General features: G+C 39.0%; 3 protein-coding genes across 3 annotated transcripts; 1 reads left to right on the forward strand and 2 right to left on the reverse strand.

The window, feature by feature from the left end:
• Nucleotides 1-300: 300 nt before the first annotated feature.
• Nucleotides 301-6,452, reverse strand: glcci1a (glucocorticoid induced 1a). The gene is made up of 5 exons (XM_058047706.2): nucleotides 6,266-6,452; nucleotides 2,974-3,126; nucleotides 2,678-2,888; nucleotides 2,215-2,335; nucleotides 301-1,145 (listed from the first exon to the last, which is right to left on the reverse strand). The coding sequence occupies exons 2-5, from the start codon at nucleotides 3,115-3,117 to the stop codon at nucleotides 842-844; spliced, it is 780 nt and encodes a 259-aa protein (XP_057903689.2). The 5' UTR covers nucleotides 3,118-3,126; nucleotides 6,266-6,452; the 3' UTR covers nucleotides 301-841.
• A 449-nt stretch (nucleotides 6,453-6,901) lies between these two features.
• umad1 (UBAP1-MVB12-associated (UMA) domain containing 1) lies at nucleotides 6,902-9,863 on the reverse strand. The gene is made up of 4 exons (XM_058047707.2): nucleotides 9,628-9,863; nucleotides 9,461-9,546; nucleotides 9,118-9,203; nucleotides 6,902-8,105 (listed from the first exon to the last, which is right to left on the reverse strand). The coding sequence occupies exons 2-4, from the start codon at nucleotides 9,537-9,539 to the stop codon at nucleotides 7,827-7,829; spliced, it is 444 nt and encodes a 147-aa protein (XP_057903690.2). The 5' UTR covers nucleotides 9,540-9,546; nucleotides 9,628-9,863; the 3' UTR covers nucleotides 6,902-7,826.
• Nucleotides 9,864-10,206: 343 nt separating this feature from the next.
• Nucleotides 10,207-13,109, forward strand: rpa3 (replication protein A3). Its single transcript, XM_058047708.2, has 4 exons — nucleotides 10,207-10,368; nucleotides 10,435-10,509; nucleotides 11,257-11,368; nucleotides 12,949-13,109. The coding sequence occupies exons 1-4, from the start codon at nucleotides 10,270-10,272 to the stop codon at nucleotides 13,029-13,031; spliced, it is 369 nt and encodes a 122-aa protein (XP_057903691.2). The 5' UTR covers nucleotides 10,207-10,269; the 3' UTR covers nucleotides 13,032-13,109.
• Nucleotides 13,110-13,631: the final 522 nt, after the last annotated feature.

A 13,631-nucleotide genomic window follows, 5' to 3' on the forward strand; every position in this document is an offset into this window, starting at 1 on the left:
AACATGCTAGGTTAATTAGCGACTCCAAATTGTCCATAGGTATGAATGTGAGTGTGAATGGTTGTTTGTCTATATGTGCCCTGTGATTGGCTGGCCACCAGTCCTCTCGCCCAAAGACAGCTAGGATAGGCTCCAGCACCCCCCGCCACCCTCGTGACGAAAAAGCGGTAGAAAATGAATGAATGAATGAATGTGGGCGGCACGGCGGTCGAGTGGTTAGACCTCATAGCTAGGAGACCAGGGTTCAATTCCACCCTCGGCCAACTCTGTGTGGAGTTTGCATGTTCCCCCCCCCCCCCCCCCCCGTGCATGCGTGGGTTTTTTCCGGGTACTCCGGTTTCCTCCCACATTCCCAACAAAACATGCTAGGTTAATTAGCGACTCCAAATTGTCCATAGGTATGAATGTGAGTGTGAATGGTTGTTTGTCTATATGTGCCCTGTGATTGGCTGGCCACCAGTCCAGGGTGTACCCCGCCTCTCCAGCACCCCCCCGCGGTAGAAAATGAATGAATGAATGAATGATTGATTGTAGAGCTTATTCATACCGCAAATGTTTGAAACCCAACACAAAACATCAACAAAAAAAAATATATAAATACCCTTTTGCTCCCTCCCATAGTTGTTATTCTCCCCAAAGACGATGACAAACTTGAAAGTTACGCAGTGCTGCCTTGTGATGCAGGAGAGGAAGTCTTGTTCGGAGACGTGGTTTCCACATCATGCAGAGATATAGGAGGAGTTAGCGGGGTCGGCACAGACAGTTTCCTGTTGGAACAGGCTGAGGTGTTTTTGGGAGAGTCAGTGGTCACACGTCATAAAGGTGTACCTGGTGATCAGGTCTAGCTGATGGCCGGACTGTCTGTCTGGGAGTCTGCGGTCTCCGAGGGGGAGTCGGGCACCTCCGGGGGGTCGTCTGTGCTGGTGCTGGTGGAGACTTGAGTGGGAAAACCGTGCGATGATGCTGTTGCCGCCTGAGACTCCGTGCTCGGACCTGACTTCTCCTCGGACTGCGCGGTCGGCGTGAGGTGCAAGGAGCCCGGGAGTTTGACAGGGCAGAACGCCGAGCCAGTTGGGATGAAGTTGACCTTGTTCTTGTCCGGGCAGGAGAAGAGGGGGGTTGATGCTGACGTGGACTGCCGGGAGCTGAAAAAATCAAGTGCAGTGTGACTGGCAATAACGTGTGCTCCTAAATCCCGTACTGCTGTTTAACCATATCTGAATATTTACATATTTATAGCAACAGATTTGAATATTCTGGCCTTGAGCGGCAGGGAGAACAATTAAATAAAAAATTTTAATTTTAATTTTAATTTTAATTTTAATTTTAATTTTAATTTTAATTTTAATTTTAATTTTAATTTTAATTTTAATTTTAATTTTAATTTTAATTTTAATTTTAATTTTAATTTACTGCAAATTTTGCAATGTACTGCAAATTTTAAATTTAAATTTAAATTTAAATTTAAAAACTTAAATTATATTAAGAAAGCAGGAAGTGAACAAATGTAACAGTTACTGATTGTAAAAGTACCAGATGAAGAGGTAGGATTTAATAAGCTTTGCTTCTTCCTACTCCTTTTGGACATGTGGAACTGGGAACTGATTATGGGATGCATTCAATTGTAATCTGATGCATGTTCAAATGAAATCAAAATTAAATTAAAGTAAAATAATGAAAAAAATAAAAATAAAAAATAAAAATACAAAATAATAAAAAATAATAATAAAAACAAAAAAACAAAAACAAACTGTATTAGGAAAGCAGGAAGTGAACAAATGTAACAGTTACTGATTGCATGTTCAAATGAAATAAAACCATTACCATTACCAATTAACATAGCATGTTTTTGGAATGTGGGAGGAAACCACAGTACATATAAAAATAGTAGTAAAAATAAAATTTAAATAATTAAAAAATGAAAAATGTAAAAAATAAACAAATAATAAAATATAAAAAAAATAATAATGATAAACAAAAAACAAAAAGAACAGGAAGTGAAAGCAGGAAGTGAACAAATGTAACAGTTACTGATTGTAAAAGTACCAGATGGAGGGGTAGGATTTAATAAGCTTTGCTTCTTCCTACTCCTTTTGGACATGTGGAACTGGAAACTGATTATGGGATGCATTCAATTGTAATCTGATGCACGTTCAAATGAAATTAAACCATTACCATTACCATTATTTTAAATTTAGATTTCGGTTCAAGTACCTCATCTCCTCGAAGGCTTTAATCTTCTCACAACCTTCAGGTGGCTCTCGCTTGAACATGTAGCTGTTGTTGGGTTTAGGCGAGGAGGCGAATTTGGGTAGCGGCGAGCTACTTTCACCGTCTGTGAACAAAAAAAAATTCATATTTTCTGAATATTTTCAACTTGGCGTTTGGTGGGAAACTTGTTCTTGGAACATTGGAACGTCATCTCTGTGGTGGAGAAGGAGCTTGTGCGTAAGGTTGAGACTTTCTGATTAGACATAGTCGAATTCACCTCCACCTCCCTTTCTGGTTCTGAAACCAAACTCCTAGAGACGGGCTGGAACTGTAAAAACTGTACTTCTTGAGTCGTTCACGATCACGTTGTACCAGAACCTGAAGGACAGCATGCTACTAGAACATGATCCCAGTGATCTCAGTATTGTTTTCCAATTTAGAACGACCGAAACAGGATGTTTTTGACCTTTATCGGGATCGTCCAGTAGATCCTCTGTGGAATAGGGACTGCTGTCATGTGATCCGGGTGGACAAGCAGGTGAAGGGCAAGGTGACAAGCTGGAGCAACTGCTGGACCGCCCAGGACCTGAGGGAGTTTGGGTGTCCGTTCCCCGGGAGCTGCTGCTGCGCTGCTGGGGTGGGAAGGGCGCCCTGCGACCGTCGGGAACCTCCAGGGACTACGTTCCATGTGAAGGACAGCATAGTTGTTGAATAAATCAGTAAATATATCAAATATAAATCAAATATATGTACATGTCGCACCTTCAGCTCCTCCTTCTCTCCGTTGTCTTTAATAAAGACCTTCTCCAGCTCGTGGTTGATGCCCTCCATGCTGCTGGGTACCCGAGATATGGAGGGCTTTGGCACCGTGATGTTGGACAGTGGCATCTGGGTTGACTTCGACATGGACAAGTGCTGAAGACGGAGAAGCAGCTTTTAAAACACCATCGTCTTAGTCATTAGTCATACTAATTTCAATTGACGATGAATATGACCTCACAAGGTCATAAGGTCATAAGGTCTGGGGGTGCTGGAGCCTATCCCAGCTGTCTTCGGGGCAAGAGGAAGGGTACACCCTGGACTGGTGGCCAGCCAATCACAGGACACATATAGACAAACAACCATTCACACTCACAATTTGGAGTGGCTAATTAACCTAGCATGTTTTTGGGGAGAACATGCAAACTCCACAATGAGAATCGAACCCACGTCTTCCCGATCTCCTAACTGTGTGGCCTACACGCTAACCATTCGGCATGTTTGTGTATTTGTTTATACACCTTTTGAGTATTAAGTTGCTGTGTGATGAATCGAGTGCTGTTTGTTCTCAGTAAGACATTCACACTCACATTCATACCTATGGACAATTTGGAGTGGCTAATTAACCTAGCATGTTTTTGGGGAGAACATGCAAACTCCACAATGAGAATCGAACCCACGTCTTCCCGATCTCCTAACTGTGTGGCCTACACGCTAACCATTCGGCATGTTTGTGTATTTGTTTATACACCTTTTGAGTATTAAGTTGCTGTGTGATGAATCGAGTGCTGTTTGTTCTCAGTAAGACATTCACACTCACATTCATACCTATGGACAATTTGGAGTGGCTAATTAACCTAGCATGTTTTTGGGGAGAACATGCAAACTCCACAATGAGAATCGAACTCCCGATCTCCTAACTGTGTGGCCTAGATGCTAACCATTCGGCATGTTTTGGGGCATGTTTGTGTATTTGTTTATACACCTTTTTGAGTATGAAGTTGCAGTGTGATGAATCGAGTGCTGTTAGCAAAGTGTTTGTTCTCAGTAAGACATTCACACTCACATTCATACCTGACAATTTGGAGTGGCTAATTAACCTAGCATGTTTTTGGGGAGAACATGCAAACTCCACAATGAGAATCAAACCCACGTCTTCCCGATCTCCTAACTGTGTGGCCTACATGCTAACCATTCGGCATGTTTGTGTATTTGTTTATACACCTTTTGAGTATTAAGTTGCTGTGTGATGAATCGAGTGCTGTTTGTTCTCAGTAAGACATTCACACTCACATTCATGCCTGTGGACAATTTGGAGTGGCTAATTAACCTAGCATGTTTTTGGGGAGAACATGCAAACTCCACAATGAGAATCGAACCCACGTCTTCCCGATCTCCTAACTGTGTGGCCTAGATGCTAACCATTCGGCATGTTTTGGGGCATGTTTGTGTATTTGTTTATACACCTTTTTGAGTATTAAGTTGCAGTGTGATGAATCGAGTGCTGTTAGCAAAGTGTTTGTTCTCAGTAAGACCTATTGACCTATGGACAATTTGGAGTGGCCAATTAACCTAGCATATTTTTGGAATGTGGGAAGAAATCGGAGTACCGGAGAAAACCCACAAGGAGAACATACGTACTCCACACAGAGATGCCCGAGGGTGGACTCGAACTCTAGTCTCCTCGCTGTGTGGCCTGCGCGCTAAGCACTCGATCGCCGTGCAATATTTTTCATGAATTAGAACTAGTATTTCTTTTATTTTTCAAAGTATTACAATGTAATAAAAAATAGATTTCTCTTTCAACTTTATGCCTCTAAAATAATGTTATTTTTCCTCATAATATTTCACAATTATCTGAAATTATAATTGTTCTTAAATTATTACTTTTTTCTCGTAAATTTTCAAAAATTACTGATTATTTTTCCAATTCTTTTTGTTTTAGTTTTCTTGTTAAATTACATTTTTACAATGCCAATAAAAAGCTTGCTACAAATGGTCCTAGAGCCGCATTTTGGACACCCCTCCGCTTGGTAAATGAATTTTTTTTTATTTTTACCACTGAAGTTAAATATTAAATTAAATTAAATTAAATTAAATTAAATTAAATTAAATTAAATTAAATTAAATTAAATTAAATTAAAAAATAAAGAAATTCTTAATAATCTAAACAAAATTATATTTTATAAATTATATAAATATTTAATTTATTTATAAAATTATTCCAAATATAATTATATTATATATTTTTTCTATATTTTCTTCTTCAGAATCGGTAGTCAATATGTATGCTATCAATTCAATAATAAATAAACCAGTGGTTTGAGTCCATAATGCCTTAAAACAGTCACTGATGTACTGCATCGATGCTGAATTGTTATTATACCTGCAGACATGTTTATGAACATAGCTATGCTATGAAGGAAAATACATGAATATGGTTTGCAGAAGACGGCCTGCATTGTTTATTTCCAGACTCCACTCGGCCCGATGTTGTCCTAACTGAACACTTGCCTGCTGACCTCGACGATGAAAAACAACCACAATGTGACAAGCTGCATCATCATCATCATCGCATCGAAGATACGTGTCATTACAAAATAATATCTAATATTGTTAACACGCACCAATATCCACCGCTCAGTATTTCATTATATTTATTTAAACCGCTATTACAGCGTAACTAATGTTATTTCTTATGTGTTTGACCCAATTAAATCGTCATTAGCTAATCAGCAAGACTAGTCAACACGATCTGAGCGAAGCTATCGCGGTGAACCAAAGTCCCTCAATAAAACGTCATTTCTACATTCACTTCCTTAATATTCAGTCAAGTAGCGTTATGAATTTCATACAACTTCATTCTCGAAGTATGTATGTTTTGCTTTACAAATCGGCTTGCTTGAATTTAAGAGAATTTCGGTAGAAAAATGATGCGGTGACCTACTTGTGCTGTTATTTCCAATGCCCTCTCATCAAAACAAAACACGGCGCTTGATGACGAAGGCTGGGAAAGCATTCACGAAAGAGCGATTTTTTGGGTAATTTTAAATTGAGTGATAGTTTATAAATTCGCCGAATACAAGGTAAGGCGATTATTATTATACACACGATGAAGTGTCGCTTAAAAACTCATCTACGCTTCACAAACATAAACTACGCTTCAATTGCCAAATTTCCTTAGCAAGTTTGGTATGACAGTAGCTTAGCCTAGCACTTGTGCTATCAGTACTATGATGGCTGCGTCGAAAGCTAGCACATCAAGTAATAAACCAAATATTACATTCAGTCTTACCTAAAGATTATGGAATGGATTATGGAGATTATGGAGCGCTCCTGCTATCCGGAGGGGTCTCTCTGGTCCAGCCAGGTGTCCGAGCTGCCTCCACCCGGGCTGGCGGGACTGGAGCTAAGAGGCGGAGGACCTCCAGCGTTCTTCCCAGAGACAGACGAGGATGACGGGGTGATGGTGGCTTGTGCTCCGGTGGTACCGAGGATGCAACGGACCTCAGGGACGTATCCACGTCAACGACTATTAACCAAAATTATCATGACATATCCGTGTATACCACTATTAATTATTATGGTGTAGCTTTTTTCAGAATTAATTTTTCGTTTATCAAGCGGAGGGGTGTCCAAAATGCGGCTCGAGGACCATTTGCAGCACGCTTTTTATTGGCATTGTAAAAATGTAAATGTAATTAACAAGAAAACTAAAACAAAAAAAAAATCAGTAATTTTGAGATTAATTCAAACTATTAAGAGAAAAAAGTATAATAATCTAATAACAATTATAACTTCAGATAATCGTGAAATATTATGAAGAAAAATAACATTATTTTTAGAGGCATAAAGTTGAAATATTAAAGAGAAAACTTATTTTTTATTAAGTTGTAATACTATGAAAAATAAAAGAAATACAGTAGTAATTTATGAAAAATATTGCACCACGCAGGCCACAGAGCTAGGAGACAAGAATTCGATTCCACCATTAATGTCATTAATCCATTCCAGAAGGTCCGACTCAAACCAAAACAGACTCTTAACCAAAGCATCTGTTCCAATCTGTTCCAGACAACACAAAACACATTATATAGACAATAATTATAGTTTTGCATGGCGGTTCGCGCGCAGACCTCACAGCTAGGAGACCAGGGTTCAATTCCACCCTCGGCCATCTCTGTGTGGAGTTTGCATGTTCTCCCCGTGCATGCGTGGGTTTTCTCCGGTTTCCTCCCACATTCCAAAAACATGCTAGGTTAATTAGCGACTCCAAATTGTCCATAGGTATGAATGTGAGTGTGAATGGTTGTTTGTCTATATGTGCACTGTGATTGGCTGGCCACCAGTCCAGGGTGTATCCCATCTTTTGCCCGAAAACAGCTGGGATAGGCTCCAGCACCTTCAGAGACCCTTGTGAGGATAAGCGGTAGAAAATGAATGAAACTATAAATTAGACGGTTTGTTTAGACCTCCATTGGTTTTGCTTTTACCATCTTTAATGTACAATATTTTTATGTATGAAATGTTTCCTGTACATATTACCGTATTATTAAACAGAATATAGTACGTAAATATTGACACATGTAAACATCATAAATCAGGGGACATAAAGTTTATGATAAATATTTAGTGCTTTTGACTTTGTCTCCCAATAACAATAACAAAAAAATATATAAGGCACATTGGGTTAATATGACAGTGATTCATCATACAGATCGAATATAAATGTATTATTTGACAATTGTTGTGTAAAGATTATATTTCACTGCACTCCAAAGAAAAGCTGCAACAATGCAAGAGAGACTAATCTAAATGATGATTTCGCATGAAAACAAAATTTGCATAAATGACGCTTATGCATTATGAAGTACAGCTTTCTCTAAACTGAAGTCATACTGGAAATAGGCCAGGTTGGAGTTCAAGTCTTTGGACAGCAGTACATCTGGAATATAAGACAACCCCGCCTGCATTGCTTGCACATGAGGAGACAACGTAAAGGGGATGTCCCCGAGGAGATCTGGTACAGGTGACGCAGCCTCTACGACTGACGACGACGCCGCCGCCGCCGCCGGCAGGGACGTGCTTGATGAGGAGAAATGGTTTTCTCTTGGTTGCACTTCAGGTGGACGTGACTGTGAAAAGTACAAATCATTAGTATCTGTCAAATACTGCTTGTTATTCCACAGTGGCATTAGATAGCGTTAAAGCAGAGGCGTAGCTTTGGTGGGCTGTCTGGCTTCGGATAAATGTGATGCAAGTCTTGGAATTCTGTGGTCTTCATCCTCCATGATGTCCGAATAACTCCATTATAGTTTCATCAGTCCAGAGAACCTGTTGGACAGCCCTAATCTTTTCATACCACTTCAAAATAACATAACCAGGGGCTATTATTGAGTTGTGTTGACTACTACAGAGCAGCTACACACGATAAAGCAGAAAGCTTTCGAGATCTTCCAGACTCTGCGCCTCTTCCTGCAGTGTTTTTCCATGGATTTTTAAATGTCGGCTTTTAACATTGTATCGTAAATCCGCATTTACGGAGTACACAGACAACAGCTTTTGTTTGATTACTTCAGTACGTGACAAAAAAATACGCAAAAAAAATACATTAGGAAAGCAGGAAGTGAACAAATGTAACAGTTACTGATTGCAAAAGTACCAAATGGAGGGGTAGGATTTAATAAAAAACATTTCCTGGGAGCTATTGTTAATGCGGTGAACAGAGCTATGCATAGCGGGGTGAGCGCTGGCCTACAGTGTATCTGGGCATGCCCATATAAGGAAGTGCGGGTTGCACTGTGTTATTACTAGGATTAAATGACAGAATTTCTTGTCTTGTAGGTACTCGGTGTGGAAGACTAATAAATGAATTAATCACATAATTAATTAAAATTAACAGGAAGCGAGTTCACTCTGTTCATTGGTTTGCTCCATAGAACAACAGCATGAATGAAGTGAGACTTTTGTCAATCATACAAGTGGGTGGAGGCAGGGCCCGTAGAATACACACAGAGTGCCACGTAATAGAAATTATATTTATAGATTGCAATCCCGTCTATCGTCTCATCTCACAAACCGGGTGTCTTGTGACCCGCCTTGTGTTTACAGCAGTTTAAAGCTCAGAAGGACCAGTAAAAAGCCGACCTTTGATGGCAGGACAATGACATTTGTCGAAGGTTGCGCAATGTTCATCGATTGCATCTTCTGACGCTGCTCTTCGACGGTTTCTCCTTCAAAGATACAAAACCATTTCTTTGAGATCTCAGGAACCATGCTAAAGATGTCACATTCTAGAGCTAGCATCGACATACTAACTCTTTTGAAGTACTGGCTACACACGTTTTTACACAAACAAAACAACAGTTTAAAAAGGTCACTGATCATTTGATAATCACGAATTACAGCATTATTAAAGATACTATGAAAAAGTGCTTAAGGCTACAATGCGTATGCGTATAAATGCGTAATAACTCATTCTATTGCTTACCAATGATAACAAAACCGCCATCAGATTCCCTTTCTGGTTGCTTCTTTGAATCTTTACGTAAACCCAAGAAAGACAACATGGTCGCTCTGTGTAAAAAAAAAAAAAGTTGAGTATAAAATGATTGGAAATGACATATTGACGACAGCTCAATGACGGAAATTACGTACAGCGTAACAGTAGACGAGGTTCACTGTAGTATTTTATAGGAAAAATCCGGGCATTAAAAGTAGCGTTCGTGCCGGTGGTGCCTTGTTATAAAGTTCTGGATGCCATTAGAGTCGTAAACACAAATTACGTCTTGTCTTGACGTAAAATAGTAGACGGTTATTGTCAATGATTTCAACAAGTTGTTTATTTACAGGTCATCACATTTACTGTGGTACCTTGTTGTGTGTGTCCGTGTAGAAACATGTACTGTCAATTTTCGTATCAAACACATGATAACAGTCGTGTTTTAAATGTCCAGGCATTTTTACATGTGTTATTATTTCTGGATTTTATGTATTGATGACATTGTATTGATGATGAAACAATCATTACAGTAATTAACTGAGAATTATTTACCAACATTTCATGTCAAATCACATACCCCGGAAATAAATCCTTCCGGACAGCGGATATGTTGTCAGATGTCATTTGGGTATGCTTTATTATTTCACCGTGGTGGGCTGCAATGTGGTTGCTTCGCTTTAAACGTAAGCTTCCCGCCCGCGCGGGACACTGTGTAACATAAAGTAAGCAATACATATTTTAGCGCGGGAGCTTGGTTTGTGTTGCTTCAGTATTCGCCATTATAGCTCGCAAACAAGATGTCGACTGTACTGGATGTGCCAAAGCCTCGAATTAACTGCTCGATGTTGTCGGGGTATATTAACAAACCAGTGTGTTTCGTCGGGCGTGTTGAAAAGGTTATTGTCGTGTGATTTATGATACTGTAGACTGAGTATAATTTGTTTGCTTATTTTCTTCGTTAGGTGCACCCAAGTGGAAAAACGTTCACTGTTGCCGACGGAGAAGGACAAATCGCCACAGTAGAGCTAAATGAACCAGTGAGTATTGTAGTATTATTCTCTTTTATACATGTTTGTTGTGTGTAAAGGTGATAAATTACTTCGGATATCTTTACTTACACCTTTATTGAAACAACTTGGTCGAGTAGTTGTGCCATTGTTTTTTAATTCACACAATATTTCATACCGGTTACAGCAACAATAAAACAATTTTTGGTTATCACTATGAGAAATATCACATCCGGCAGTGAAGGACTACGCATGCGTTATGTTCAACTGGCTTCATTACCCCAGCTATACCGGAAACACGATCGGTTCTGCGCATGCGTGATATTCCTGCTAATGTTAATCACAGCAATTCCAATACAATTTAACATGGCAACAGGCTCTTGGTAGTGAAGCGAGACATTAAAACATTTAATCGAGGTACCTGAATTACCTAACCTGTGGCTTTTTTTGTGTGGGGGGGTCACTTAAATACCTCTACCATCATAAAGGATTAAAATTGTATCTTTGAGCATGTGAAAGGATCTGCTTCAATGAAATGGACAGTGAGGCACACTCATTATTGACATGCTCCTCTTACATTTAAGGGAGCTAAATGAACCCCACATAAGCAAGCACTTAGTGACGGAGGCAAGGAAAAACTCCCACTAGGGAAAAACCCTCCAACCCAACCGTGGCTCTGTGGGGTGGCGGCCTTTTTTGGAAGATTGAAGTTCTGCGATTCAGTGCCCTTGCCAGAAAGTGGAGATGTAAATGATAGCGTTTCTTTGTATCTTCCAGCTTGGAGAGGAGCTGAGTGGAATTGTGGAGGTGATTGGAATGGTGTCCAACAAAGGAGCTGTCATGGCCACCACCTTCAACATGCTGCGAGAAGAGAAGGACATTTCTTTCGGTAGGTCCTCTTGCAGGGTCTCCTCGGGGGTCTTTAAAAAGTCTCAATTCCAGTCATTTCAATTTAAGTCTTTAACCTTTCTTGTGTTAGCTTTCTGGTATCATGACTTATGTTAACGGGCCGGTTTTGACCCATGTATTATATCAGCTATAAAATACACTAAAAACAATAAGTCACCATTAAATTTGCTTCTCATGTCTTGGTTACCTTCTTAGGCTTCCTCATTTATGAAAATATTGGTTTTAATACTTTTGGTGTGGGCATGTAGGCCTTTTTTTGTCACTATACCCCTCCATTTCAATTTCCAAAAATGGTAAAATGAACCTCAAAAGAGTCATATTAATAAATTGAAGGTTCTTTTGTTACCTGGCTATTACTGAGGGCTCTTAGATCAATTAGTTTTATTTATTTTCTCATTTTAGTATTAATCTCTAAAGAAACATCTATGGTGTTCGGGTGAATTTTGACCCATATATATATATTAATGTCAAGATAAGGTAGAAAAAGTTATTGTTTTCAGCAACAGAACTTTAGTATAAACTGAAATTAAAAAAAATCAGAACAGGTCCAGATCTTGGTTCAGTGTACTTGTTGCCATTCTTTCCATGATCCAAATTGTAAATGTGAAATCAAGTGAAATCAAATGAGTGAATTCACGTCACATGTATACTGGAAAAAGCGGTCAAAATGAGAATCCCCTGAAGCTTACGTGATGAGAAGATGAGCTGGTTGTCATTTTGTTGGCTAATTGTACACTTATGATTTCAGTTGTGGCTCAAAATATTACTTTATAGTTATATTATTATAACCAGGTTGAAACGACCCTAACAATACAGTGGTCATAATTTCAACCAGACCATTTTAAAATGTAGTAAAAAGTTTTTTTGGGGGGGGGGGTTATTTTGTTGAAATAAAGTTTCCTGACAAAGTCAAAAAGCCTTGATGCAATAAACAAATGTTATGTGATTCTTTTTCTGCATTAAAATGTAAAACGCAAGAGGAGGGTTAACTGTTTCAGTCCCAGCCATTTTTCAAAAGACGATGCCTTTTATGGCGGCCATTTTAGACAATTTTGAAATCAGAAAAAAAAAGTTTTTCTAGCTTTTTCCAGATTTTAGTAAACATCGGTAAGTTTAAGGAAGATATCACTTCCTGACTACGACACTCCTCCTCACTCTCTCACTTCCTGCTTCCTGTTATGTGTTTTTACATACAAAAGATCCATGCTGAGTTCTTATAAAATGCACTTCTGCCACGTTGTAGCCATTTTTACCACTTAAAACAGCTTTAAAAATGACATATTTTACTGTGCAATTGTCTCATCAGCTCTTTTAGCCTCTTGGGCTAAAAAAACCATAAGAGATATAAATAAATCTTTGCGATCGGGCATTCGGGTTTATAAAAACAAATAAATACAAACTCTAAAATTCTTCAAAAATTTAATCAAATGTCTTGAAATATGAATGAACATGACTTCTAAATAAAATAAATGCATAACATCTTGCTGTATATAATGTCCCAAATCGCCTGTCCACGTGTCCCAACCACTTGTGATCATGTTCTGTCTACATGTCCCACAGACTTGGAACTCTACAATGAAGCTGTGAAGGTCATTCACGATTTCCCCCAGCATTATCCTTTTCAAGTGGCTGCAAGCGGATAAACTTTTTTTTTTTTTTTGTCGTACACGGAAGAAAATAGTATGTTTGTCACAAAAGTTTATAATAAACCTTCAAAAATGTCATTGCCTGACTGCCTTTAATCACCTGCTCCCAAATTCTCTCATACATATGCTGCTTTTCATTTGCACATTCACAGGTACATACATTTGTAGTACTTTTAGTTGCGGATATATAACGAATATACAAAACATGCTGTCAGCATTATGACATGAGCGGCTTGATACCACTGAAAATGAGCAAAATATCAAACGGCCAGCAGGGGTCAGTATTAATCAAAGTAAACACTAATTTTTAAGGTCAGGAGAAATGTCATCCATTCCACCAAGTCACAAGAAAATACCTCAGAAATTTGTACTTGGACCCCGAAGAAGACTTTAAGTGTGTATTATGTGTTTTATATATGTGTTTAGTTTATGCATCGCAGGAAGTACTCAGTCATGCTAACATGCACGAGTCTATATTATGTCTGCTATGTTTGAGTTGAGTGTAAAGGTGACTATAGGTGTGTTATTTCATGTCTAGAGAGCCCTAATAATTTTAGAACAGGGGTCTCAAACACGCGGCCGGCGGGCCAAATGTGG

This window comes from Doryrhamphus excisus, linkage group LG7, assembly GCF_037039965.1.
Source record: "Doryrhamphus excisus strain RoL-2023G ecotype Guam linkage group LG7, RoL_Dexc_Guam_v1.1, whole genome shotgun sequence".
Taxonomy (NCBI): domain Eukaryota; kingdom Metazoa; phylum Chordata; class Actinopteri; order Syngnathiformes; family Syngnathidae; genus Doryrhamphus; species Doryrhamphus excisus.